The sequence below is a fragment of the Panthera onca genome, chromosome B3 (genome assembly GCF_046562875.1).
Source record: "Panthera onca isolate mPanOnc1 chromosome B3, mPanOnc1 haplotype 2, whole genome shotgun sequence".
Lineage (NCBI taxonomy): Eukaryota > Metazoa > Chordata > Mammalia > Carnivora > Felidae > Panthera > Panthera onca.
Genome location: NC_138344.1, coordinates 61,485,605 through 61,512,780, shown reverse-complemented (window position 1 = coordinate 61,512,780; position 27,176 = coordinate 61,485,605). Strand labels below are relative to the sequence as shown.

The 27,176-nt window shown below is 44.6% G+C and overlaps 1 protein-coding gene and 1 long non-coding RNA gene across 3 annotated transcripts in view; one reads left to right on the top strand and one right to left on the bottom strand.

Annotated features, from left to right (window-relative positions):
- The window catches only part of RTF1 (RTF1 homolog, Paf1/RNA polymerase II complex component), a 50,822-nt gene extending 31,905 nt beyond the window's left edge, over positions 1 to 18,917 (top strand). Inside the window, exons 5-18 of the mRNA XM_060618887.3 lie at positions 1,323 to 1,437; positions 2,127 to 2,238; positions 9,174 to 9,309; positions 9,798 to 9,975; positions 10,934 to 11,016; positions 12,346 to 12,433; positions 12,527 to 12,634; positions 13,217 to 13,294; positions 13,986 to 14,107; positions 14,302 to 14,359; positions 14,790 to 14,867; positions 15,338 to 15,433; positions 16,378 to 16,489; positions 16,746 to 18,917. Coding sequence (XP_060474870.1) covers positions 1,323 to 1,437; positions 2,127 to 2,238; positions 9,174 to 9,309; positions 9,798 to 9,975; positions 10,934 to 11,016; positions 12,346 to 12,433; positions 12,527 to 12,634; positions 13,217 to 13,294; positions 13,986 to 14,107; positions 14,302 to 14,359; positions 14,790 to 14,867; positions 15,338 to 15,433; positions 16,378 to 16,489; positions 16,746 to 16,852 — 1,471 coding nt within the window. The 3' untranslated portion in view covers positions 16,853 to 18,917. The remainder of the gene's footprint in view (positions 1 to 1,322; positions 1,438 to 2,126; positions 2,239 to 9,173; positions 9,310 to 9,797; positions 9,976 to 10,933; positions 11,017 to 12,345; positions 12,434 to 12,526; positions 12,635 to 13,216; positions 13,295 to 13,985; positions 14,108 to 14,301; positions 14,360 to 14,789; positions 14,868 to 15,337; positions 15,434 to 16,377; positions 16,490 to 16,745) is intronic.
- On the bottom strand, positions 14,551 to 26,850 carry LOC144616684 (uncharacterized). 2 transcript variants are annotated; one of them, XR_013556255.1, is made up of 3 exons: positions 26,458 to 26,850; positions 25,880 to 25,950; positions 14,551 to 14,657 (listed from the first exon to the last, which is right to left on the bottom strand). It is a non-coding gene; the product is annotated as an uncharacterized LOC144616684 (long non-coding RNA). The 2 variants fall into 2 exon arrangements; XR_014137806.1 differs by having other exon boundaries at positions 14,598 to 14,790; positions 26,458 to 26,551.
- Between the last annotated feature and the right edge of the window lie 326 nt (positions 26,851 to 27,176).

The window sequence follows — 27,176 nt, the reverse complement described above, 5'->3', positions numbered from 1 at the left end:
TCTTCCTCCTCTTCCTCCTCCTCTTCTTCCTCTTCAAGTAAGCTCTATACCCAACATGGGGCTTGACCTCACAACCCTGAGATAGGAGTCACGTGCTCTACCAATTGAGCCAGCCGGCCACCATCTTCTTTTTTTTTTTTAATTTTTTTAATTTATTTTTTTGAGAGAGAGCATGTGTACACACACCTCAGAGTGTATGAGTGGAGGAGGGGCAGAGGAAGAGAGAAAGAGAATCTTAAGCAGTAAATTCATTAACAGTTCTCTTTTATATTCCCTTATAAAAGTACATTAACAGCCTTAATTATGAATGAAAAGGACATAACAAAAGAAATTTGTGTACTGTGTTAAAAATTAAGTTAAAAAATTGACGGGGTTATTTTAAAGGGTTATGGAAAGAGTTTAGTGTTTTTTATATTCCTTTATTCCTTCCATAATGTTCCTTACATTTACGTACAAAAAAATAGTTTTGTTTTATAAAAGCCTGATTTTTGTTATAGGAAAGGAGCCTAGATTACCATTTGTTAAAGACAACAGGATGTTTATTCATTATGTTTGCTGGTATGGAGGTGGCGTTGTGGCATTTTTCCTAATGAAAGATGGAAAGTGGTGGGGTTTTTTTGCGCCCCCCTTTTTTAAGGTTTATTTATTTTTGAGAGAGAGAGACAGACAATCCCAAGCAGCGTTCTGCACTGTCAGCACAGAACGCAATGTGGGGCCTCGAACTCACAAACTGTGACAACCAGACCTGAGCCAAAATAAAGGGGCGGACACTCAACCAAATGAGCCACCAAAGCACCCCTTGCTTTTGTTTTTGTTTAAAGATTTTGTTTTTAAGTAATCTTCATACTCAACATAGGGCTTGAACTTACAACCCGGAGATCAAGAGTCTCACGCTCTACTGACTAGGCCAGCCAGGCATCCCAAGAATGGTGTTTTTAAGATACAGCCTTTTCCTGAACACCTTTAAAATTTGACAGTGGCTCTCTGTGGTTTCATTCTGTTTCCAATAGGACATCATTACACTTATCCAGAAATCAACTGTTATGTGAAGGTTGAAGAAGAGCTATGTGTTACCAACAGGATACAACAGTATCCTAAATATTTTCTCTGATTTTAAGTCTATTCCAACTTAATGCTTTGAACTATGTTTGGTGTACTTAGGTTCAATATTTTTAATGTACTTATGAGGAACATTGGAGTTTTCTTGGAGGAAACCGAAAGTTTAACTCCTTCCCCCTTAGTAGTTCCTTTCTCGTATCTAATAGAAATCAGTTTTTGTAAATATTTCATTGCCATCTAAAAACCAAATACCTTTTAACCAGATTTGAAATCAGGAAAAAACTAAAAACAGCCAAAAAGAAAGAAAAGAAAGAAAAAAAGAAAAAACAAGAAGAGGAGCAGGAAAAGAAAAAGCTGACACAGATTCAAGAATCTCAGGTAGGAAATTCAGTGGTTCTTGCTTACCCAAAAAATAAACCTCTGCTTTGAGTGTGTGTGTATGTAAAAGATGGTTTTATTTTTTTTAATGGTTTTATATAAATCAGCCTAGTTCAATTAGTGCAAGACTTGTCTTCATCTTATAGGTTCATTAATCTCTGGACATACCATTTCACCATTAGCTATGCTGTTCAATTCCTCAGGAATTGTTTACTCAAGTCTGCGTTTAAAAAAGGAACTCACTGCTGGGTGGGCATCCCTTAAGGGAAAGTTGATAAATGTCCTGTCCCAGGTAGCCAGATTGGTTATGATGTTCACTCAGGTGTATGTCATCCTGGACTTGGTAATAAATGTAGCTGTGAAAATTAGTCGTCTCTACATTCATCACAAAAAGCTTTGTTGACAGTGTCAAAAAAAAATATTAGCTGTGATCTAGAGCGTCCTTCCAGAAAGTGTTTATTCCTATAATTCTTAGGTTTTCTGATTGTCGGGCAGGTAAGACGGGGGCTGATTTTACTGCTCTATTCTCTTTTTCCACTAGGGGATGCTCTCTCCCCTTAAACAAGCTTCAGTTTCTAGAGCCAGTATAGATTCACATTGGAAAACGGAATGATTAATCGTTAGGTATAGAGAATGTTGTCATTAGCTATTAATAAAAAGAGCCATCCTACATATTTTTCCCTTCCCAGGTAACATCCCACAACAAGGAACGGCGTTCCAAACGGGATGAGAAACTAGATAAGAAATCTCAAGCCATGGAAGAGCTAAAAGCAGAGCGAGAAAAACGAAAGAACAGAACAGGTCAGTGGGGAAAATGTTGTAATGGCTACTTTGTGTCTCTCATTGTATGATTTGACTTTTTGGTGCCCATTTTTATGTCTCCCCCTTTTAGGACACCCCCCCTTTTTAGCTTTTTTTTTTTTTTTAATTTGAGAGAGAGAAAGAAAGAGAGAACCGGGGGGGAGGGATAGAGAGAGGAAGACAGAAGATCCCAAGCAGAATCCCACTGACAACAGAGAGCTCAATGCTGGGCTCGAATTCACAAACCATGAGGTCAGGACCTGAGCAGGTGTTGGACACTTAACCGACTGAGCCACCCAGGCGCCCCCTGTTTTAGCTTTTTATTATGGAAAATGCTGAACACATACAGAGAATAGTATAATGAACCTCCATGAACCCATCATCCAGCTTCAACAATCAACTCATCACCAATCTTGTTAAATCTATACTCCCCTCTTTTATTGGGTTATTTTGAAGTAAATCACAGCATCATTGTATTTCACCCATAAATATTTCCATATGTGGCTTTAAAAGATAAAGACTCTTGTTTTAAGCATACTACAATATCCTTATCACATGTAAAAAATAGTAACAGTGACTCTCAGTATTCTCAATTATCTAGTCAGTGTTCAAATTTCTCAGTTGTTATATCATTAATACGAATTTGGTTGTTTGAATCAGGATCTTAAACAAAATCCACACATTGTGATTTGTGAATATGTCCCTGAAGTCACTTAATCTGTATAGATATTCCTATACATCTCTTTTTTTTCCCCCTTGCAGCCTATTTTGAAGAAACTAGGTCATTTGTTCTATAGTTTCTCAGATGTTGGGTACATCCCATCGGTGGTATTAAATGCATTGCTCTAATCTCTTGAATTTCCTGTAATTTCTAGTTAGAAAACTGGACAAATTCAGACTTGCTCTGTGTCTGTTTTTGTTTTTCGGGGGAAGGCTAAGTTTTAGGTGGTGCTACATTCTTCCATCAGGAGACACATAATATCTGATTGTGTCTCATTTTATGATATTACCAGCTCTATCACTTAGCTTTTACCACAATAATGTGAAATGAAAGACTATTCCAAACTCGTAAGTACTCATTTGCTCCTGCTCATGCATCTGCAGTTCAGGAGAGGGTTGCCTGATGTACAAGTTAGCCTGGATTGTCTCCAGGCTGCAGGTTGGGACCAGGTCTGTTATACCTATCTGTTTTTCCTCTGACCTCGGGCACATTTTTCTCATGATGATGATACCTAGGGCACATTCTTCTTATGGTGATGGCAGAAGTGTAATAGGGGCAGGCAGAAACATGAGATGCTTCTTAAGACCTTAGACTTGGAATTGGCAGACACAGTGTCAGGTGTGTGCATGTTTTATTGGCCAAAGCATGTCACATGACCAGGCCCATCATTAATGGCTGGGAGGACTATCAAGACATATGGCAAAGGGCATGGGTACAGAGAAGGGTGAAGAATTGGAAATAGTCGTACATTCTTTCCCCACAGCCACTGATAATCATTACCTAGATGTTTTAATTCATTATGAGTTACAAAATAATGATATTCTAATCTGTTATTCTTTCTTCATTTATTGTCTTCTTTCTTCACTTACCTCTGTAAACTTCTCATCAGCTCTTTAGTTATCATCAGGTACATTTTGTATAGGAAAGGCAGAATAAATGGTTGATTTTTCTCCCCCTTTATTTACTAGTTTTCAACAGATTGAGATAGTACCTCAGCAACTTCCAGAGGTGACCAACGAGGTTTGTTTGCTTATTTTGAATATCCTTGTGAACTAATGGATTTAAACATACTTTTGTGTATTTTAATCCATTGCAATTATGTATTCTCAAATTGTCCCATCTTAGGGTCACCTGGGTGGCTCAGTAGGCTGAGCATCCGACTCTTGATTTCAGCTAAGATCATGATCCCAAGGTTGTAGAATCAAGCCCCACGTCGGGCTCCATGCTCAGCATAAGATTCTCTCTCTGTCTCTCTCTCCCTCCCTCTCCCTCCTCCTCCTCCTCTCCCTCCTCTCCCCCCTCTCCCCCACTTATGCTCCTCATGAGTGCTCATGCTACTGGGTTGGTGGTGATTTCTAAGCCTTTTCAGTACACAGAGGTTGGATCTTTTTTAAAAGATAAATTTTATCCTTGTGAGCTTCATACTGATAAGTCCATTTCAGAATCAGAAAGCAGAAGTTTGTTTTGTTTTGTTTTGTTTATAACTGTGTTATTGAGATATAACAAAGGTGGTATACTGTTTACTCATTTAAAGTGTACCAGGCAGTGTCTTTTAGTATATTCACAGAGCTGTGCTATAAAACTCCATAAACTTTACAATGTTTCATTACCCCAAAAAGAGACCTCGTATCCTTTAGCCATCACCACCCCCAGACCTATCACTCCCCAGTCTTAGTCAACCTGTAATTGGCTTTCAGTCTCTGTAGAGTTGCCTATTTTGGACATTTCATATAATTAGAATCCTATGACATACAGTCTTTTGTGTCTGGCTTTTTTCACTTGGCATAATTTTTTCCAGATTTATTCATGTTGTAATATACATTGATTCATTAATGAATATATGCATTTTGTTTATCCATTCACCTGTTGATGAACATTTGGGTTCTTTCCACTTTTTGACTATTAAGAATAATGCTTCTGTAAGCACTTGAGTATAAGTCATTGGGTAAACATATGTTTTCATTTCTCTTGGGTATTTACTTACGAGTAGAATTGTTGAAGCATATGGTAGCTCTATGTTTGAGAAGCTGCCAGACTCTTTTCCAAAGAGGCTTCACCATTTTGCATTCCCACCAGCAATGTATAAAGGTTCTACTTTTTCCACATCTTTACCAGGACTTGATTGTCTTTCTGAATATAGCCATCTTAGTGGGTATAAAGTGGTATTTCAGGGGCACCTGGGTGGCTCAGTCAGCTAAGCATCTGATTTCAGCTCAGCTAATGTCGATGTTTGTGAGTTTGAGCCTCACGTCAGGCTCTGTGCTGACAGCTCATAGCCTGGAGCCTGCTTTGAATTCTGTGTCTCCCTCTCTCACTGCCCTTCCCCAGCTCGCGCTCTCTCTCTTCCTCTCAAAAATAAATAAACATTAAAAAAATTTCTTGGGGGTGCCTGTGTGGCTCAGTTGGTTGAGCATCCGACTTTGTCTCAGGTCATGATCTCACAGCTTGTGAGTTCAAGCCCTGTGTCGGGCGTGGAGCCTGCTTCGGATTCTGTGTCTCCCTCTCTCTTTCTCTGCCCCTTCCCCACTCGCATTCAGTCTCTGTGTCTCTCAAAAATAAATAAAACAAAAAAAATTTTTTTTAATTTTTTTAATAAAAATAAAAAATGTGTGTTTCATTGTGGTTTTGATTTGCATTTTCGTAATGATTAGTGCTGTTGAGCATCTTTTCATGCACTTATTGACCATTAGGGTATCTTTTTTTGATAAAGTGTCTGTTCAAGTCCTTCATCCATTTTTTGTTTCATTTTGTTTAGAGCATGGGCATGGGGGAGAGGCAAAGAGAATCCCAAGCAGGGTCCATGCCCAGGGCTCCATCTCACAACCTGTGAGATCATGAACTGAGCCAAAAACAAGAGTTAGATGCTTAACCCACTGAGCCACCTAGGCACCCTTTTTGCCCATTTTTTAATCAGGTTCTTAGTTTTTTGTTGTAAGTTTTTCAAATGTTTTGAATATTAATCCCTTATCAGATGTATGATTTGCAAATATTTTCTTCCATTCTTTAGGTTTCTTTTCACTCTTTTTTTTAAAAAATTTTTTTTAATGTTTATTTATTTTTGAGACAGAGAGAGACAGAGCATGAATGGGGGAGGGGCAGAGAGAGAGGGAGACACAGAATCCGAAGCAGGCTCCAGGCTCTGAGCCGTCAGCACAGAGCCCGACACGGGGCTCGAACTCAAGGACCTTGAGATCATGACCTGAGCCGAAGTCGGACACTTAACCGACTGAGCCACCCAGGCGCCCCGGTTTCTTTTTATTCTTGATGGTATCCTTAAGTGGATACAGTTTTTAATTTTGATGAAGTATAATTTATCTTAAATTTTTTTCTTTTGTTGCTTGTGTTTTTGGTGTCATATCTAAGAAATCATTGCCGAATCCAAGGTCATGAAGCTTTCCCCTATGCTTTCTTCTAAATTTTATAGTTTTAGTTCTTACATTTACCTTTGATTCACATATGGTGTAAAGTAAGGATCTAACTTCATTTTCTTTTCTTTCTGTTTTGTTTTTTTGTTTTGTTTTTTTGGTTTTTTGGGTTTTTTGCACATGGTATATCCAATTTTCCCAGCACCACTTTTCAAAAAGTATCAACCCCATTCAGTGGTTTTGACACCCTTGTCGTAAATCACTTGACCATATATGCAAGGTTTTCTTTCTGGGCTATTTCATTGATCTATATGTCTGTCTTTTGAATTCATTTTAAAGTTACCTGTTACATGGGGCGCCTGGGTGGCTCAGTCGGTTAAGCGTCCGACTTCAGCTCAGGTCACGATCTCATGGTCCGTGAGTTCGAGCCCCACGTCGGGCTCTGGGCTGATGGCTCAGAGCCTGGAGCCTGCTTCCGATTCTGTGTCTCCCTCTCTCTCTGCCCCTCCCCCGTTCATGCTCTGTCTCTCTCTGTCTCAAAAATAAATAAACGTTAAAAAAAAAAAATTAAAAAGAAAAAATTTTAAAAAAATAAAAATAAAAAAAAATAAAGTTACCTGTTACAGTTCCTATTTGTGTGATTGTGCTATCAGTTGAATACTGTATTTCATTTTGCTCGTGATACGTAGAGGTAACTTTTTATTATTATTTTGTTCCATGATTACATGAAATACAAGGTTCTAGGGGCACCTATCTGACTCGGTCAGTAGAGCATGGCTCTTGATCTCAGGGTTGTGAGTTCCTGCTCCACGTTGGGTGTAGAGCTTACTTTAAAAAAAAAAAAAAAAAGTGGGAGGTGCCTGGGTGGCTCAGTTGGTTGAGCGTCCTACTCTTGATTTCTCCTCAGGTCATGATCCCAGGGTCATGGGATTGAGTCCCACTTCGGACTCCACACTAAGTATGGAGCCTGCTTAAGATTCTCTCTCTCTCCCTCTGTCCCACTTCCCACTCACGTGCATGCTATCTCTCTAAAAAAAATTTGAAAGAAGGAAAGAAATACAAGGTTCCAAATCAAGGCGTCAAAGCTACTAAACAAGGTATATTCAAAGAAGTTTAACATCTATACCTTTCTGTTTCACCCTTGGCCTCCCTTCTGTAACAGGCAACCACTTAAAAAATTTTTTTTACATTCTTCCTTTTTTTTTTTTTTTTTTTTTTAATTTTTTTTTTTTCAACGTTTTTTATTTATTTTTGGGACAGAGAGAGACAGAGCATGAACGGGGGAGGGGCAGAGAGAGAGGGAGACACAGAATCGGAAACAGGCTCCAGGCTCCGAGCCATCAGCCCAGAGCCTGACGCGGGGCTCGAACTCACAGACCGCGAGATCGTGACCTGGCTGAAGTCGGACGCTTAACCGACTGCGCCACCCAGGCGCCCCACTTCCTTTTTTTTTTTTAAATAAAAGAACACAGATTCACCTTCCATCTTAAGTTAATGGTAGCTCACCATACATACTTTCCTCTACCTTGCTCTTTTCACTTAACTATAGATCTTAGAGGTTATTCCTTAGTTTTTATGTCACATGGTGTTTGGTAGACTACCTGTTTTGTTTTGTTTTGTTTTGTTTTGTTTTTGAAAGTTCTTTTCCTTCTGTTTCAGGTCACTTTTCTTTTTTTCATGTTTTATTGATTTTTTGAGAGAGTGAGTACAAGCGGGGGAGGGGCAGAGAGAGGGAGAGAGAGGAGGACAGAGCATCCTCAGCAGGCCCAGAGCCCAACTTGGGGCTCGAACTCACAAAATGTGAGATCGTGACCTGAACTGAAGTCAGATACTCAACCGACTGAGCCACCCAGGTGCCCTGTTTTGCTTTTTTCAAGTTTTATTTCAGTAATCTCTGCACCCAACATGGGGCTCAAACTAATGACCCTGAGAACAAGAGTCTCATGCTCCTCTGACTGAGCCCGCCAGGCACCCCTAGACTACCTATTTTTATAAATAGAATTTTATTGGAAAGCAGCAGTGCCCATTTGTTTCATAATTGTTTGTAGCTGCTTTTTTTTTTTTTTTTTTTTAATGTTCGTTTATTTTTGAGAGAGAGCGTGCAAACGAGGGAGGGGCAGAGAGAGAAGGAGATAGAAAGAAGACTTGAAGCAGGCTCTGGGCTGACAACAGTGAGCCCAGTGCAGGGCTGTAACTCAAACCATGAGATCACGACCTGAGCTGAAGTTGGCGCTCAACTGACTGAACCACCCAGGCACTCCATCTATAGCTGGTTTTTATCTACAGCTGCAAAGTTGAGTAGTTGAAATAGTGACCCCATGAAGCACAAACCTAAAGTATCTGCTGTCTGCCCCTCCAAAAAATATTTTCTGACTCAGGATTTAGTGTGATGGCTTGTTCCTTTTTTATAGCTGCATAGTGGTCCATTTGGGTGGCTGTACTAGAGGTGATTCAGCCATTCCCCTGTGCAGACATTTGGGTTGTTACAAAAGACCACTTTAAATTGAAAGTAAAGTTTTTCTCCAAGACCCTCTAAAGACATCATAAAATTTTTCCCCATCTTTCTTGCCCGTCTTCAGGTGTCTTGAGTGTAATAACAGACACCTGTGCATAGAGTTGGTGACGCTTTCTGCCCACTTAGCAACAAGCATCCAGCCCCTTTTTTTGTCTGTTGAGGCTTGTGCCTGAATGATTTAACTCTAGTTTAACTCGCCTCTGTATATAACCCAAGTAATCACAGTGCAATCCACAGAGGACAGGGCTCCATGTCCCAGTTCTTTTTCAGGGATGAAAGATGTTTCAGTTTCTTATTGAGAGAACATGGGTAAACATTTCCCCTTTGATTTTAGCCGAGCTCCTCGCTAAAAAACAGCCATTAAAAACCAGTGAGGTGTACTCTGATGATGAGGAAGAGGAAGAGGATGACAAGTCCAGTGAAAAGTCAGACCGCTCATCCAGAACATCGTCATCTGATGAAGAAGAGGAGTAAGCTGTGTATATTTTGGTCTAGTAGTCAGGATTAGGTGGGTTCTTTGGGAAGAAGCTTAGTGTAGTTTCCAAAATCGTCTTGTTTGGATGGTGAACTTTGATTTGGTTTAGCACCTTCAATTGCAGAGCTGAGTTCCCCAAAAAATATGCTCCTGCCTTTGGCTCTTAGCTAACTGCACCCCTGGACATTTTGTCTGGGCCTGGCAGGTAGGAACTGACTTCATGTCATCCTCAGACCGTCTTGGAGCTTCCATTTGTTTTCTTACTCTGATAGGTTATCTGGGATGACCACGTCATTGAAGACAGTTCACAGTACCATTAGGAACAGGATTCTATTACCACTCTTTCCTGTTGCTTCATTTATTTCTTCGGTGGTTAATCACATGTACTTTGGTCAAGTCAAGTCTTAAGAAACTGGTAGTATTTATGTATCTTGATCTGTTTTTATGAGGAACACTTTTCTCAGTGTCCTTTATTCCTCACAGGAAAGAAGAGATCCCTCCCAAATCACAACCCGTCTCCTTACCCGAGGAATTGAATCGGGTTCGATTATCACGGCATAAGCTGGAACGTTGGTGTCACATGCCCTTCTTTGCTAAAACTGTCACAGGATGTTTTGTACGGATCGGCATTGGAAACCACAACAGCAAACCAGTTTACCGGGTTGGTGTTTCTTTCCTGGACAATTGTCCGTGTTTTAAATATAATGATTCTCAACTGGAATAGGAGCTGCTGAATGACACAGATCTGTCACTTTTATGCCACCATTTGATGGGAAAATAGACTCTAATTGAGACGCCCATAGAATAATGACAGTCTGAGGTGACCAGAGATCCTTCATGAACTATTGACGGTCTTTGGAGCCCAAGGGTGGGGGGGGTTTGGATTTAGAATAATTTTCTTTCCCTTCCATATAAAAGCAAGAAGGGAAACAGCAAGAAGGGAGTATTCATTGGTTGTTACATAATCTGGAAGCTTTGTTCATTTGAAAAATAAATAAATGAAAAATTTCCATGTTACATACCAAGAGACTTCTGAAACAGAATTATATTGAGGTTTAAAAACAAAAACACAAAAAAACCACCCTCTGACCTAATAGAGGTGGTTTTGTGAGTTCTGGCACTGCTTCTGTGATCTGGATGGCTGGAACATAGCTGTTTGATGTTTTTTCTTTTTGTTTTTGTTTGTTTTATCCTGGGTTGTATGGTTTTAATATGTGTTTACCTCCTTCTGTGAGGACCAGCAGCCATGCCACATCCCAGAAAGCTTGACAAACAGAAACTGACCTCCATGGTCTTCACGTTTGATTGATAACACTGACCTCTGAAATCCCAAGTGTATCCCCTTAGTAAGGGAGGACTGGGTCAGAGGGGAAGCTCCTAATGGGCCCTGCCAGGCTAACCACCTCCTCTCCTGGCGCTCACTCACTCTGTGCGTGGGGCGCCTGGTGCTTGGCCATCTGGGTTGTAAACCTGAGGAAGGTGCCCAGAACGTCTGGCAGCTGTGGGCTCCTCTTAGTGCAGGGTCACTCTTTGTAGTTAGGTCAGGAGAGCCAGAGAGAGTGGTGTGGAAAGCTCTGAAAGAGTCTGTTTTTAACTGGTGTCTCTGTCCTTTCACTTAGGTGGCTGAGATCACGGGTGTTGTGGAAACCGCCAAGGTCTACCAGCTTGGTGGCACCAGAACAAACAAAGGGCTACAGCTACGGTAGGGGAGGTGCGGCGGTGGCAGCCTCTGCACAGGCACTGCCTGTTGGAGCTGTTGTTCTCTCCCAGTGTGACGTTTCTTGTTACAGTAAATTTCTGTTGTGCCCAGTGGGGACTTAGAGGGGAAACTTATATTCTGCCTTTGCCCGTAAGGAAAGGTAGGGTGTCTCCCTCTCACAGGGGAGATCCAGGACAAGACGTGTTGGGACGTAGAGAAGGAAAATGTCAAGCTCCCCTCATCCCAGAGCCCTGCAGGCATTTCCTTGGTGACCGTGGTCAGGAGGCTTGCTTCTATTTCTGGCTGTCACTAACCTCATCTTCTGACAAGTCAAGCCACCTTTCAGGACTTCGTTTCTCTTCAGTAACATATTTGCTGAGTGCTTGCTATCCGCCACTGTTCTGGGCATCAGGATAGAGGCAGAAACAAAGTAAAAACATGAAAATCCCTGCCCTCTTAGAGCCTGAAAATTCTAGAGACCCTATATGAAAAGGAATAGAAGTAGTTTGCCAGGATCACCGAAAATAACAGATAATAGACCCAGCTGTAGCCTGGCCTAATTTGGTCTCTGTGGTCTCCATTCTCTTCTCCTGGCACTGTCATCTTTCCTGGTCTTCTTGAAAAGGGCCAGTTGGGGGGCACCTGAGCAGCTCAGTCGGGTAAGTATCGGACTTTAGCTGAGGTCATGATCTTAGAATTTGTGAGTTCGAGCCCCGTGTTGGTCTCTGTGCTGACAGCTCAGAGCCTGGAGCCTGCTTCAGATTCTGTGTCTCCCTCTCTCTCTGCCTCTCCCCCACTCTCACTCTGTCTCTCTCTCTCTCTCTCTCAAAAAAAATAAATAAGTAAACATTAAAAAAAAATTTTTTTTTAAAGCAGTTTCTTTCTAAGGAATGGAATTTCCTTGTCATTCAAATATCTACATAGTATTTCATATTCTCACTGCCAGTTGATTGTAACATTTTATTATAAATGGACTTTTGAAGCACTAGCCAAGTTGTTTTGTTGTTGTTTTTTTTTCCAGTGGTAGCTGTGATTCTTTATCCTGGCTGCCCATTAAACAGCCTGGGAGGTATTGTTTGTTTAATTTCATTGCCTGGTTCCTACTCCCAGAGATTCTGTTTCAGTTGAGCTAGAGTGATGCTTTGGCATTAAAGTTTTTAGATCTTCCTAGATGATTAGATGATTGGAATTTCTAGATCTTCCTAGATGATTCTAAGGGGCAGATAGGATTGAGAACCACAGAGATAGGTGGTTCACAGTCTGGTAGGGTTGTTTTGCTGGTACTGCAGTTAACATACCCATTCTTGGAGATGCTTTCTCTTTTTTATGTAGGCATGGCAATGACCAACGAGTGTTCCGCCTAGAGTTTGTCTCAAACCAGGAATTCACTGAAAGTGAATTCATGAAGTGGAAAGAGGCGGTAAGTGGATAGATAGCACCTACCAATTGTTCATGAAGACCCTGAGAAAGTCTCTAAAATCCCTTAATAAGCTTTTATCATGTTTTGGTCTAGATGTTCTCTGCTGGCATGCAGTTGCCCACTCTAGATGAAATCAATAAGAAGGAATTGTCTATTAAAGAAGCTCTTAATTATAAATTCAATGATCAGGACATTGAAGAGGTAAGAAACCTGGTACCCCAGAGATTGGAGGTTCAGTAAGAACCAGTGTTAGAGAAGATCATGACTTTCTTTTCTTTCCCTATATCTTGATATGTTTAACTCTGCGTAAGGATTGAATAAGGATGAGAGAATATTGATATTACTACTTTATTTATAATTCATTAAGATTTTCTCTATACGCTCTCATTTGAAATCCTAGAGTAAAGACGTGTATTTAGAGTTCAAGGATCTGTTTTCTGCTAGGCTTGGTCCTTCATGAGTTTCCTTTCTCCAAAACATTTTGGTAAAATTCTTTGATCTCTGTTCTCTTGGACAGTGGCTAGCCTTACAGTACCAGGTCCCTGGGCTGCTGCTGTTTATTGGTGCATGTTCCTTCAGACTGTCCCAGAAGAATCTCCGTGACCCTGGAAGCAGCATAGTATCCCTTGGAATGAACTCGCTTTCTCTCTCTGGGGCATGACACTGCTGTAGGAAGAGCAGCCCCCTCTTAACTAGCTTCTTGCCTCCAAAATGGGCTCATTTAGCCTGTCTACAAAACTAGTTTAGGAATACCTCACTGCTGGTATCTCCTCTCTGGTACAGATTGTAAAAGAGAAAGAAAGGTTCAGGAAAGCTCCACCCAACTATGCTATGAAGAAGACTCAGCTGCTAAAGGAAAAGGTGAGGACTTGCATTTGAACCTCTTTCCTCATCCTGAAAGGTGTAGAAATCAGACTTGTGTGTCCTCTGCTAAGTTAGTGGTGGCAAGATGGGAGGGAAATGCTGGGCTCCAGCATAAGCAACACAGGGCTTTCCAAGTAGTGAGGCAGCATCCCTTGGCCATTTTCCTTTCTATAAATTGAAATTGATTGTGTCTGTTCTGTTCCCCTTACTTTCTAGAAAGTCCCTTTAGTTTCGTGTGTAATAAGACAGAACCCAGGGTAATATGAGCACTGGGTCTGAACAAATGATACTGCCAAACCCAGCTGAGGTGGGTGGCTTTCCATTCTTCACATCACGATGGGGTGAGCCTTGTTAGGGTGAGTCAGCCCCATGGGGCCTGGGTTCCAAGGTTAATGTTAGATATCGCTGCAACCGGGGGCCCAGAGCCAGATAGCTATATGACAAGGTGTTACTGTAATAAGAATTATACCTTGCATTTGTAAAGTTTGTTTTCAGCGTTCTTTCATATCTCCTGTCATTTGTTCACTGAGTGAACAAATGTCTTGCCTGTGCTGAAAGTAAGGGGATACTTGTTACAGAGCCAGTCATAGCCAAAAACTCTTGGCTATGTCTTGCCTGTGCTGAAAGTAAGGGGATACTTGTTACAGAGCCAGTCATAACCAAAAACTCACACTTCTCTCTTGTGCAGGCCATGGCTGAGGACCTGGGGGATCAGGACAAGGCCAAACAAATCCAAGACCAGCTGAATGAGCTAGAGGAACGGGCAGAGGCCCTGGACCGCCAGCGGACCAAGAACATATCTGCCATCAGGTGTGTTACTGATCTGTTTTGGTTGGGCTCCTATCCTGGACCCACAGACCTTGCCACAGTTATCAGGTGAGCCCGTGGCCTTGCACATGCTGTGCTTGCACTGGCTGCATGAGGCTCCGGGGTCAGGGGTCAGGGCTCAGTGGTTCCCTCCCTCCTTCCCCAACTGACTGGCTCACCCTTTTACTCACCCACAGTTACATCAACCAGCGGAACCGGGAGTGGAACATCGTAGAGTCTGAGAAGGCCCTTGTGGTGAGTAAACAACTTTATTTGGATCCCTGAAGACATTTTAATTAATAAAATGATATGAAATCTTCTATACATCTTGCTCCAGTTAATTTTTTTAATTATTGAAGTAACATGTACTCTTCACATCCACGTGTTTGTGTGCACACATAGACCCATAAGATGTATTGATTTATAGTGAAAAGCAGCATTCTTCTGCCCTTCTTATCCCTCCCCATCCCATAGATTCTGCTCCACAGGTGTTCGTCTTTCTCGGTTTCCAGTTTTGTTCTTTTGTTGTTGCTCCCATATCTGGTCTGGTGTTCTTGAAGAGAAGAGGATGATACGTGACTTTGACTCTTTTAAGCTCTTGCAAAGACTGTTACGTATGTGTAAGCTAGGATAAGTGAAGGCGGGGAAGGAGACGCAGTCCTGTAACGCATGCTCTCTGTTTCAGGCTGAAAGTCACAACATGAAAAACCAACAGATGGATCCCTTTACCAGGCGGCAGTGCAAACCTACCATCGTTTCTAATGTGAGTGCCTAAAGAGGACGTTTTTAGTCAGGACCTAGATTCTAGGACATAAAATGAATTCCATTAGGAGATTAATAAGGAAGTTAAAAATAATGTTGTCTTAGTGGGATTTGCTTGCCTCAAACTCTTGGGTCTGGCTATCTCTCTCTTTTTTTTTTTTTTATCTTGCTATAGGACCTATAGGTAGTGAAAACCTGGCATGGATTTGTAGAAACGTCTGGACTAACCCCTCTTTGGCAGGGTGGGTTTACCAATTTGGCAGACGTTAGGAATGTGTGGGCTGGGCCACCTAGGGCCAGGCTGGCCTGGGCTGGGCTTCAAAGCTTTTAATTGCCTCTTTTTTGCTGCCTTGAGGAAAACCCCACTGAGCTGCTGATGGGTCCACTGTGGTGCTTGTGATGTTAGTGGTGGTCGGCGGGTAGGACTCTGTGAGCTTTAAATCTCTAAAATAACTTGATTTTCTCTCTCAGTCCAGAGACCCGGCTGTTCAAGCTGCCATATTGGCCCAGCTGAATGCAAAATACGGTTCTGGAGTGTTACCAGATGCTCCAAAGGAAATGAGCAAGGCAAGTGCAGCACTGTCCTGTGGGCTAGACGCTTGGCTTCGTTGGGGCCTGATCTCTCCCACCTGGAGGAACATAGCCTTTCACTTGCAGCCCTTTCCCCATCCTGATTGTTTACAAATGTAATAAACAGCTACTGAATTTTAGTCAGACAACCTAAGTGCTAAACCCAACACCACTACTTAACTAAGGCCTTGATTACAGCTTTAGGCAACTGACATCTAGCCCTCTGAGCCACATTTTCTCCTATGTAAAATGGGGATAATACTCTATATCCTGCTGCTCCGCAGGGTACTGGGAGGAACTGATGACACATAAGCATCAGACCTTTGTAAAGGTGAAAGCTCTTTGAAAACTGAATGTCAGGGGCACCTGGATGGCTCAGTTGGTTAAGCGTCCAACTCTTGGTTTCGGCTCAGATCATGATGTAATGGTTCATGAGTTCAAGCCCTGAGTCGGGCTCTAGGCTCATAGTGTGGAGCCTGCTTGGGATTCTTTCTCTCCCTGTCTCTCTCTGCCCCTCTCACACTGGCTCGCTCTCTCAAAATAAATAAATAAACTTTAAAGAAATTTTTAAAAAAAGAAAACTAGAATGTTAAGCAGAGAAACTGCCAATTTAGAAGCAGATTTTTGCCTAAGTTAGGTCTTTTCCTGTGGAGTGCACACTGTCCCAGGAATTCCTGAAATCTTGGGTCAGAAAGTAACTTATTGTCTTAAGCCCACCTTTCTGCCCCACACCACAGACATGAGCCTTCCCTCTCCTCTTTCAGGCTTCAGAAAAGAAACCACCTTAGTGGCCTCTCCTGTCCTCCCTCTGAGGGAAGGAATCAGAAAAGGGCCTTAGCTTTTTTTTTTTTTTTTTTTTTTTTTTACTATTAGTGGCCGCTGCTTCTTGAAGTCCTCTTGTATTTATGCTTTTATAGTTAGTTTTTCTCTTCACATTGCAGGGTCAGGGAAAGGATAAAGATTTGAATTCTAAGTCAGCCAGTGACCTCTCAGAAGATTTGTTCAAAGTACATGATTTCGATGTGAAGATTGATTTACAAGTTCCCAGCTCAGGTAGGTACAGGTGGGGGGAGTGGTGATGGCTGAGGACCAGATGGCAACATGGCTCTCTCGGTCAGTGGGGAGGCCTGATTTTAGGGAAGAAGTGCAGGTGTCTACTCATCATTATTTATAGAGGCCAGAGTAAGCGGGGCTGTGGGCATGTTTTGAGAGGGAGCTGGGACAGTCAACCCGACTGGAAGGAGTGAAGCAGGAGACTCAAAGGACTTCGTAGGCGCCTCAGATGCCAATTTGCTCTTCTTTCCCACAGAGTCAAAGGCTTTGGCCATCACCTCCAAGGCTCCACCAGCCAAAGATGGGGCTCCAAGGAGATCTCTAAACTTGGAAGACTACAAAAAACGGCGAGGGCTTATTTGAGCGCACCCAGCCTGCTGCTTCTGACCCTGCATGCCCCATCACAGTGTCCCACCTTTCCTCTTTTCCTTTGATTTGCCCTCTTTGGGCTGGAGCAGCAGTAGAACTGGGAAGAGACTCTAAACTGCCAGTCATCTGTAATATAAACCATTTGCTGTATAGACCTCCCTTGTCTGCACCATCTCCCACCAACCCCCCAGGCCTCTCACCCAGTGTGGGCCTGGGCTCTCTTGGGTTTTATCCATGTCTTTAGATTTGTGTTTGCCTTTTTTTTTTTTTTTTTTAAAAAAAAAAACCAGCACAGTTCATTGGCCACTCTGCACACATTCAGTATTAGCGTGGAGCTGGGATTCTTGCTGTAGCCCCTGGGGGCAACAGCAGCAGCACTGGGCGGCCTCCTCCGCGGGCTGCCTTGGACCCAACCATTGAACATTTGGCACCGGACACTTGTGGAGGGAGTGGGGACTGGGCACCTGCAGCCCTCCTCCCTCTCTCCTCATCTTTCTCTTCTTCCCATCTCTGCAGAAGAGAGGTTTTCAAATCCAATTTAGTTTCCAAAAAGTGTACATTTGTGGGGAGGGAGGGGGGGCTGTTTGAGAGAGAGAGAGAGTGTGTGTGTGTGTGTGTGTACGTACGTGTGTGTTTGTGTGTGTCTGTAAGTGCGTGGATTTTTTTATCATTTTTTTAAAATGCAGTACTCTTTGTATCAGTCTGTCATGGGTCTATAGCTGTTTCAGATTTTTTTCAGCTGTACATGAGCATCTGAAACTGCAAGAAAGAAACTCATTAAATGTGATTCTTCTTACTAAACAGGCCTGACTGCTGTAGCTGTGTAACATATCCTCCCCCACATCCTCTCCCCCCCCCCCCCACCTCCCCCACCTCAGAGAAAACACCCCAGTTTGCCCCCTGCCCTGTAGGCTGTGTCCTGGCAGGTGGGAGGGAAGCCCACGGCCAGGTAGCAGAGAAGGCAGTGCAGGTGTCTTGCTCAACCCATGGGTACAGCCTACAGCTTCTCGGCTGAACATAGAGTGTCTTTTTCCCACCCCATGTTCTTGTCTCTTCCTAGTGATTCTGTTTTGCTCTTTCGGAAAGAATAATGTTTTGTTTTTTAAGAGAAAGTATTCAACGTGAATGTGGAGAGAACGAACACAAAAAGATTTAGGTTGCAAATGTTACAAGCATGTGCAGTTTTGTGTGTGTGTATACATATATATATGGTAAGCATATATATTGTTGTGCAGCTAGGGTGAGGCCAGCAAAGAAGTGTGTATGTCTTTATGAAATGTTTGAAAAGAGATAAGCTGACTGCTTGATAATCATTCTCAGGTGTAAAGCTCCAAGTGTAAATAAAAGTGGCATTTAACAAATCTTTTCAGAACAAAGTACAGCTGACTATATATACCAAGAACTAAGCTAAAGAAACAGCTGAGAGCTGCTGAGTCCCACAAGAGGGAGAGGAATTTAGAAGCTCTGCTTTGTACTTCATCACCCTACTTTTCTGTAAGGAAGTGGGATGATGGGAAATCATGGACTTAAGTTGTATTTAAACATACAAAATGAACTTGGTGACTCTTCTGGGTTTAGTAGAGCCTCGGTGTTGCTTTAACTTAGTTTACACTTTTTTTATTTTAAAAAAACAGCAACGGATGGTTTTTTAAAAGTATTGTGACTGTAAAATTGGTAAACTGTGACTGTAACACAGCTCTGTGGTAGCTGTGACGCAGTTCGGTTGGGCTAAGGTGGGCAGTGGACTCATTAAAATCATATATACTTGAATAGTCCATTGACCGAAACCCTTTATAGACTGTTGTGTAAATGTGGAATCACAGACTGCTAAACATTGCCCAGACTCCGGCAGAGCCCTGGAAGCTGCTGGGACCTCTCCTATCATGACAAACCTGGACTGTTTTTTCTTTCTGGTTTTAAAAAACATGAAATTATAGAATCCATATAATTTGCTGGAGTCATTCTGATCCACCATGTAGATCTGTATTTAGTATCATTTGGATTTGGAGAAGTGTCGATTACATTATGGCTGTGTAATAAAATTTTTATTAAAACTGCATCACACTGTAGCCACTTTGCCACTACCTCCCCACACACAGCTGCCAAAAGTTTCGTTCTGAGATGCCAAAACACAGCGAGGAGAGAAGCCAACCAATTTATCACCTGAGTCGTCTCCTTGGTGATTGGAATCAGGACTGAGAATTTGTCTCCAATCTCCACTGAGGCAGGGCCTCTGAACCAAGATCTTGACCAGGCAGAAGATGTTGGCTTTATTACACACCCCTCCTCCACAGCCCCCACACCCCCACCCCCAGCTGGGCTTCTTGGCTGTTCACTTGAGGTATTTCTTACACTGGGGAGTTGCTGCCATGGCTCCCTACTCCACACCTCCCCCACTCCATGTGGTTTCAGTGTTGAAGGGTGCGGCACCTAAGGCTGTTTAACACATTTTTCACTTCCTTCCAAGAGGCAAAAAGGCCAATGTCCATATGCCTGGCTCATGATGTATAGGTCTGTTTGTCTGTCTTGCTTCTGACAGGTGCAGGGAAAGTCTGCCTGCAACTTCCCTTCAGAAAGAATGCTTTTGTTCTGTTTCTGTGAAGTCCCGAGCTGTCACTCAAACTGTACAGATATTTGTAAATAAACTTTACACCCTGTTTTAACAAGGGGATCGGAATTAATCCAAGGATTGCATCCTCAGTGGCAACTCTCAAAGTCACGTTTTCAAAGTCCAAGAAAGCCTCTCTTTTGCTTGGTTTCCCTCCTTCCCCTTCTCTTAGCCTAACACCCCCCAAAAGTGAAAGTGACTGCTTTCAACTCTTTAGCAACCTGGTTACCCAGAAGCTTCTCTAGTATGGTAGTTGTCTACAGCCAGGGAGCCCTCCACTTGGCCTGGTTTACTTCCTATCTTGGAAGATACCAGCAACCTTTAACAGAACTAGGTAGGGCCCTGATAACACTGCCTAGCCCTAGTGAGAGGCTGGTGCTTCCAAGCTTTCAGTTGGCCTTTGCTATGCTGTCTCCTGCCTATCATGAGTGTGCAGAGGGAACCCAGGGACTGGTGACCATGGAGAAAATACTGATAGCCTTTCATCGATCCCCCAAGCTAGGGAGATCTGGAACGCCTCCACTCCCCCATTCGCTGAGGATATGTCTCAAAACTTTCTGGCCATGCTTTAGGAAGCAAAATCCTGGATCATCTATTTCCCTTTATAGACGGGAAGGTGTGAGGTGACAATCAATGGTAGGATCCCAGTCCAAGCCTGCCTCTGGTATTGGGAGAGGTGGGTCCCTAGGGCTAGCCCAGCAGCTGTGCCCAATGAGGTTTTCTCCCAACTCATCAACACTCCCACTACCTGAGTGCTGGCAGCAGTGGGCTAGCTAGGCCCTAGAGAGCAGGGATTCTGAGCAGAAAACAGCCCTATCTGCGTCTCCCAGGATGCAGTGCCTTGGGGCAGGCATACCTGAGGGCAGAAAGGAAGCTGCCATAGGCAGAAAGATGTGGAAGGGAAAGAGGTGCAGGGTCAGTCAACTTCATCTTCTGGCCTTGGTGTGGGCAGCTTTCCTTGGGTAATCCTAGGTGGCAGTGTCCAGCACCTCTTGGGAACTAGGAAACCATCAACCCCCAGCATGGAGTTTTTGCGTGACTTCACTGACCACTGAGGGCCTCTGAGCTCCCTTGAGGAGGAAAGTGTTGGGGGGCTGGAGGGAACAGCAGCACTAAAAGAGGGCCAAGGGGTAGCCTGCCTTCTCTGCAGGGTTCCCCAGGCCAGCCCCAGTCCTGGCTGAGCAGAACCTGGAGCTGGTGTTTCTTGGCTCTGCGTGGGGGCTCAGCTACCGCAGCATAGGCACATCTAGGGATTCCAGATGGTGCTCTGGACCCAAAGGAGAGCCAGGAGCCACAGGACATTGCAGGCTCAGTACAGGGTTCATATCCCTGCTCTGCCACTTACTACCTAGGCCTGAGCTGGTTAACTCCTCTGAGCCACAAATCTCCCATCTTTACAACGTAAGATCCGTCAGAGTGGTCTTAAAGATTAAGTGTACCTTTCCCCAGAAGGGGTTCAATAATGCTGTTGTTAGAGCAGAGGCCACTGTTCTTGGGAGGAGAGACTTCAGGGGCAGAGTGGCGGGGGCGGGGGGTTGGGATAGAGTGGGCAGTGAGTTGAGGGACAAGGTAGAAGCTGTAGGAAACCAGGCAGAGTGGGGGGCAGCAGAACCGCCAGAAGCTGAAGCACTTAGTTCAGGAACTCCTGGCAGCAACCACCTCCAGGGTCAAGAAATTCTGCTTTCAGGTTGAGATTACGAGCGTGGACACTGGAGCGGGTCTGGGGAAAGTCCAGGGAAGCAGAGCTGCTTTTTGGCCTGCCCTTGCTGCTTATGTTCTCTCCAGAATGGACAGTCTGAAAGTGGCTCAGAAGACTCCCACCTCACCACCACCCCAGCAATCTCAAAGATTGTGAGGCTTGACCTACTCACCACCACCAAGAGTAATTAAAACATACAAGCAGTACCAAACTGGAAAATATGTGTAAAGATGACTAAGAAAATGTTCTGATCTTTCCCACAAGGACTATCTGGATACCTTCTTTAAAATATCAAAGGAATTTTTTTTCTTTTTCAGCTGTCAGTGACCCTGGTTTGAAAAGTGCATGCAGAACAGACACATGAAAAGATGCTCAACATTGCTCATCGCATCATCAGGGAAATACAAATCAAAATCACATTGAGATACCTCACACTGGTCATAGTGGCTAAAATCAACAACTCAGGAAGCAACAGATGTTGGCAAGGGTGTGGAGAAAGGGGAACACTCCTGCACTTTGGTGGGAATGCAAACTGGTGCAGCCCCTCTGGAAAACAGTGTAGAGGTTCCTCAAAAAAAAAAAAAAATTAAAAATAGAACTACGCTACCGCCCAGCAATAGCACTACTAGAAATTTATCCAAAGGATACAGGAGTGCTGATTCATATGGGCACAAGTATCCCAAAGTTTATAGCATCGCTATCAACAATAGCCACATTATGGAAAGAGCCCAAATGTCCATCAACTGATGAATGGATAAAGAAGATGTGGTATGTGTATATACATACATACACACAATGGAATACTACCCCTGGTGAAAAAGAATGAGATCTTGCCATTTGCAACAATGTGGATAGAACTGAAGTGTATTTTGTTAAGTGAAATAAGTCAGAGAAAGACAGATACGTGTTTCCACTCATATGTGGAATTTGAGAAACTTAACTGAAGACCATAGGGGAAGGGAAGGAAAAATAAGTTAACAAACAGAGAGGGAGGCAAACTATAAGACACTCTTAAATACAGAGAATAAACTGAGGGTTGATGGGTGTAAGAGGTGGGGGGGAGGCTAGGAAAACGGGTGATGGGCATTGAGGAGGGCACTTGTTGGGATGAGCACTGGGTGTTGTATGTAAGTGATGAATCACAGGAATCTATTCCCGAAGCCAAGACTACACTGTATATACACTGTATGTTAGTTAACTTGACAATAAACTATTAAAAAAGAAAAAAAGAAAGTGTAGGCGGAGACCAGGTCTTGCTCAGCCGCAGACACATTCACCTCTCACCTGGAATGCACTGGTCTATCTCCACTGATTTTCCTTGGAGAACACCTCCTCACCCTACAGAGCTCAGCCGAAAGGTCACCTCCTCCTGGAAGCCTTCCTTGATCTCCCCTCCCAATCTGGTTTGGGAGCACCTTCTACTGGCTCTCCCTAGAGCAGCACTCACCAGGTAATAATTTATGAGTCCCCACCCTGAGCCTGTTAGCTACTTGGGTCTGCCGCATATCCGCAGCACCCAGCGCCACCTGGCACTTAGGTAACGCCCAGTAAATGTGGTGGAGGGAAGGGGGGCAAGCGGATGTCCAGCGGAGCCGACGCGTTCTGGGGCATTCGATCCCACCTGTCCCTCCCATCCTGTCCCCGGACCGCAGCGCCCAGTCCTTTGGGACTCGACCAAAGCCAGCGAGAAACGCGGCTGCGGCAGGTAGGCCCGTTCACCCCAGGGCTAGTGTGCCGCCCAGCCCGGACGAGCCAACACCCTTGACTTGGGCTCGCCCACTGGGGCCGGCTGCCCGCACGTGCGCGCGCACCTCCAGCCGTGGACGCCAGCAGGATGCGCTTCCCGGCGACATCCCGGGTTTGGGAGCGGGGCCTCGGCTTTCAACACCCGCGTCTTGGGGCCTGCGCGCGACTTCCCGGTGGCTCTTTTTGTCCGGCCACCGGATGCCTTGTGGAGTCGGCCGCCTAGCACCAGGGGTGGAAGTCAGGCTGCAGAGAGGTCACCAATGGAATTAGGGGAGGCACCCACGCCCTCGGGCACAAGATTCAGGGAGATGTCCTGCGGGGCACCTCGGGGACAGAGGCCGACCGACGGGCACCCACAGCATTCTCAGAGCAGTTCCTTCGACCGACCGGCAGCCGCATCCCTGACCTCATATGCTCTCGGTCCCCTCTGCCTCCACTAGGCCGCGGGAGAGATCCTGCGGGTTCTGAGTTATGAAGAGAGGGAGGAGGGAGAACCACAGGAACACAGGCTTCTGGGAGGGATGGGAAACCTTGTTTCTGAAGTGTGTCAGGAGAGAAAATGTTCTTATTGCGCATACACAGGCGCGGTGACACATTTTGTTTGTTTTAAACCAGAGTGATTCAGATGGTGAAGGGTCAGCAAAGGCTGCTGGATCCCTAGCCCTGCTAAACTAGCCTAGCTCGAAATCCCAGAATATTCCCATCAGGTCTATCCATAATGAGGTCAAAGATTGCACGGGGAAGGAAGAGAAACCTTCTCAAAGAAAAGGGTCTGGGGCTGTCAGGTGAAAACAGCCATTCACTCCTCTTCCCAGGAGGAAGGAGACCTCCAATTCTTTTTTTTTTTTTTTTTAATTTTTTTTTTTTTCAACGTTTTTTATTTATTTTTGGGACAGAGAGAGACAGAGCATGAACGGGGGAGGGGCAGAGAGAGAGGGAGACACAGAATCGGAAACAGGCTCCAGGCTCCGAGCCATCAGCCCAGAGCCTGACGCGGGGCTCGAACTCACAGACCGCGAGATCGTGACCTGGCTGAAGTCGGACGCCCAACCGACTTCGCCACCCAGGCGCCCCGAGACCTCCAATTCTAACCCCACCCTCAAGTTGCCATTGGCCCTGGCTTTGGCCAGTCCTCCAGCGCCCTCTCTAGTTTGTTCTGGGCGGAGATGGGCCCCAGACCGACCAGGATGGGGAATGGTTGGGATGCATGGAGCCCCTGAAAGGGCAAGGTCTTAGTGACAGCCCCTTGGAAAAAGAGCCATATAGCACCCTGGGGCCTGTTTTCTGATGGGTCCTTTCTGGTTTCCTTTCTCCAGAAGACAAGTGTAAAATGATACACCACCATTCCATATAATGAAGGGAGGTCATTATAGGAACTACTCCTTGTATCCTTTTCACCTAGCACAGTGCCTGGTTTGAGGAAACTGCTCAAGGGAAGTTTGTTTTCTCTGTGAATCAATGAATGGATCACAGGTATTGTCACAAAATATTGGAATCTTGGGGTCAGGAAGTCCCTTGGAGGACACCAGTTCTCACAGAGCACATCTAGGAGTTGTTGACCAGAATAAGAACCTGTATCACTTGGTCCAGAGGAAGATTTGCCACCACCCTGCCCCCAACACACAGACACAGACACACACATGCACACACTATAGAGGCTCTGCTTTCTCTAGGGAAGCTTTCAAGGTCCCTCAAAGCAAAGGCAGTGCTCTGTCCTTTCTCCCTCAGGTGAAAGGGCCCGCCTGTGGCTCTTGGGAAGAAGAAATTAGTCCTGTGCCTGGCAGGGAATGGCGAGCAGTGACTTTACTCCTGCCCCTCAGGGTGGGGAGAGAGGGGCAGAGCTAAATAAGGCAGGTTGGGGAATGAAACCAAGCCTCCAGAAAACCCTCACCTCACACACCCTATTTTCCAGGCCTCCCCCTTTCCCAGCTTTGTGCCCACTGTCTTTACTGCCTAGGAGGGATGTAGCTCCCAGGCCTGATAAATCCCGAAAGCCATGGAGAGGAGTGAAGACTCAGACACTCTAGAGAGAAGGCCTCAAGGGTACAGGAGGATCCCTGAACTGAGATGCCACAGAAGAAGAGAGATCAGTTTTCTCATCAGACACATAGCTGGCCTTGTGAATAAGGCAGAGAGACGCACATGGCCTATCTCAGATTAGCCACCTCATGTCCATCAAAACCTTGCAACATTCCTGTATGCCCCCGTTTCCCATTTTTGCAACACACAAGAGGCCTTTCCTCCGTCTATATAGTAGTCTGATTTTCTCCACAGCACTCTACGCGTAGCCATCTACTCACAGCTTCAAGAACTGTGGAAACTGAGGCACAAACAACATGATTCCAGGATTTGAAAGGTCATTCCTGGCTCAACTAAGACAACATGAGACCCCCTGACTTGTCCCACTGCTATATCGGGACCCCCGGCTCTGCCCCAGTATGTGCCCCTATGCTTTCTGCCTGTAGTAGGTGGAGGCAGACTCTGCCTTCCTCAGATAAGGAACTAGAGACTGAACTATAAGATGCTAATAAAAGAAAGTATGCACGGCACAGGAATAGAAGTCAGTGGATCTAGCCAAGACTCTCTGGCTTTTCCACCAACTAGCTGTGTGGCCTTGTGCAAAGACTGTAACCTCCTGGGTTGAGCCATTTAACTCCTTTGTTACTTCTCCTGTGTTGTGAGGAGAACAGGATGCACCTAAAGGTCCTTCCCACTCTAAAAGTCTATGAAATTGGGGCCCCTGAGTGGCTCAGTTGGTTAAGCAGCTGCTGATTCTCGGTCATGATCTCATTGTTTGTGAGGTCAAGCCCTGCATTGGGCTTCCTGCTAACAGCAGGGAGCCTGCTTGGGATTCTCTCTCTTCCCCTCTCTCTGCTCCCTCCTCTCTCTAAATAAATAAATAAACATTTTCTAAAAAGTCTATGAAATTAGCTCTCATTTCAATACCCATTCCCAAGTTTGCCCTTACCTTTCCACTGAGGGATACTTAGAAAATATGGCAAAGAGCTCTTCTTTGGTTTCTGGGCTTAGGACAAGTGCCTAATAGAAGAAGAAAAAGAATTTCCCTTGAGTTTTCTCTTGGCAGCCAGCTCCTGGCTTGCTTGTGCTTCCAACATTGTCGTTCATATATATATATATATATATATATATATATATATATCTCACAAACATTGACAGGTGCACAGTGCATGTTCCCTCCTCTCATTTCCCTCCCACCTTTTCAGTTCTGGCGAGTCCTTGTTGACTCTCCCCATCCTGGGTTTGCCCCCAGCCTGCCCCTACTCTGAGGGCAGTACCAGTGCCACCAGAGACCAAGTAGCCCCGAAAGAGGGAAGTGAGTGCAGGAGACATGGCTTTTGAGCCATCAAGCTCTAGAGTACACCCTTCACACACATCCAGGCTCCTCTAGATCTCTGTGCCCAGAGAAAGTAGCCATGCCATTTCCCAGGTTCTCTGAATAGTCAAACTCCTGTATTTCCTTCTTTCTCTCCTTCCCCTCCACTCATCCTTCCACACTTTTACTTTCTTCATCAATTCCCCCAGGACCTTCTCCTTTTTGCTCTGCTGAAGCTTCCCATTTTCTCTCTCTGAACCCTCCTTTTGTCTCCTCCTGGGCCATCCTTGAATCTAGCTGAAGGGAGATGAGGGGAAGGAGAGCTTCTTTTGGCTTTCATCAGCATCAGAGGCAATCCTTCTGGGGCATCCTGCCCCACAGGGTCCCCAACAACCCTGAGGCACGAGGCACCTGAGGAGGGATCCTCCCCGGTGGCATTTTGGGGGAAGACAAGAAATGCTGTGAAATACAAACTCTACTTAAAGCAGCCCTGCAGTTCAGCCGACCACTAACTTGTGAAGTGGCCAAATACTGCACCACGATGCCACGGATGAGCCAGCGTCGTGACTCTCTTCCCCTGTCACAGCCACAACTCTGGGTCAGGTGAGGTTTTCCTAAATTTACAAAGGGAAGAGACGTCAAAGATCACATCTAGAGTGTGATGAACCTGAGACTGGCTCTTCCTACCACCCACACTAAAACTATTCTCATATTGTATAGATTTTACATCTTTCATTTTATTTTATTCTCATAGAAATCCTGTGAGGTAGACGACAACCCTGCGGAAAAGAATCAACAGTTCAAGGAGGTGAAATGACTTGCTTAGGATCACACAGCAGACTCCACGCTCCGAATTCCACAGAAAAAGGAATCAGAAGGCCACAGCCCCCGCCAGCCAGTAGCCAAGGGATGCTGCCCAGGACTGCGCCAG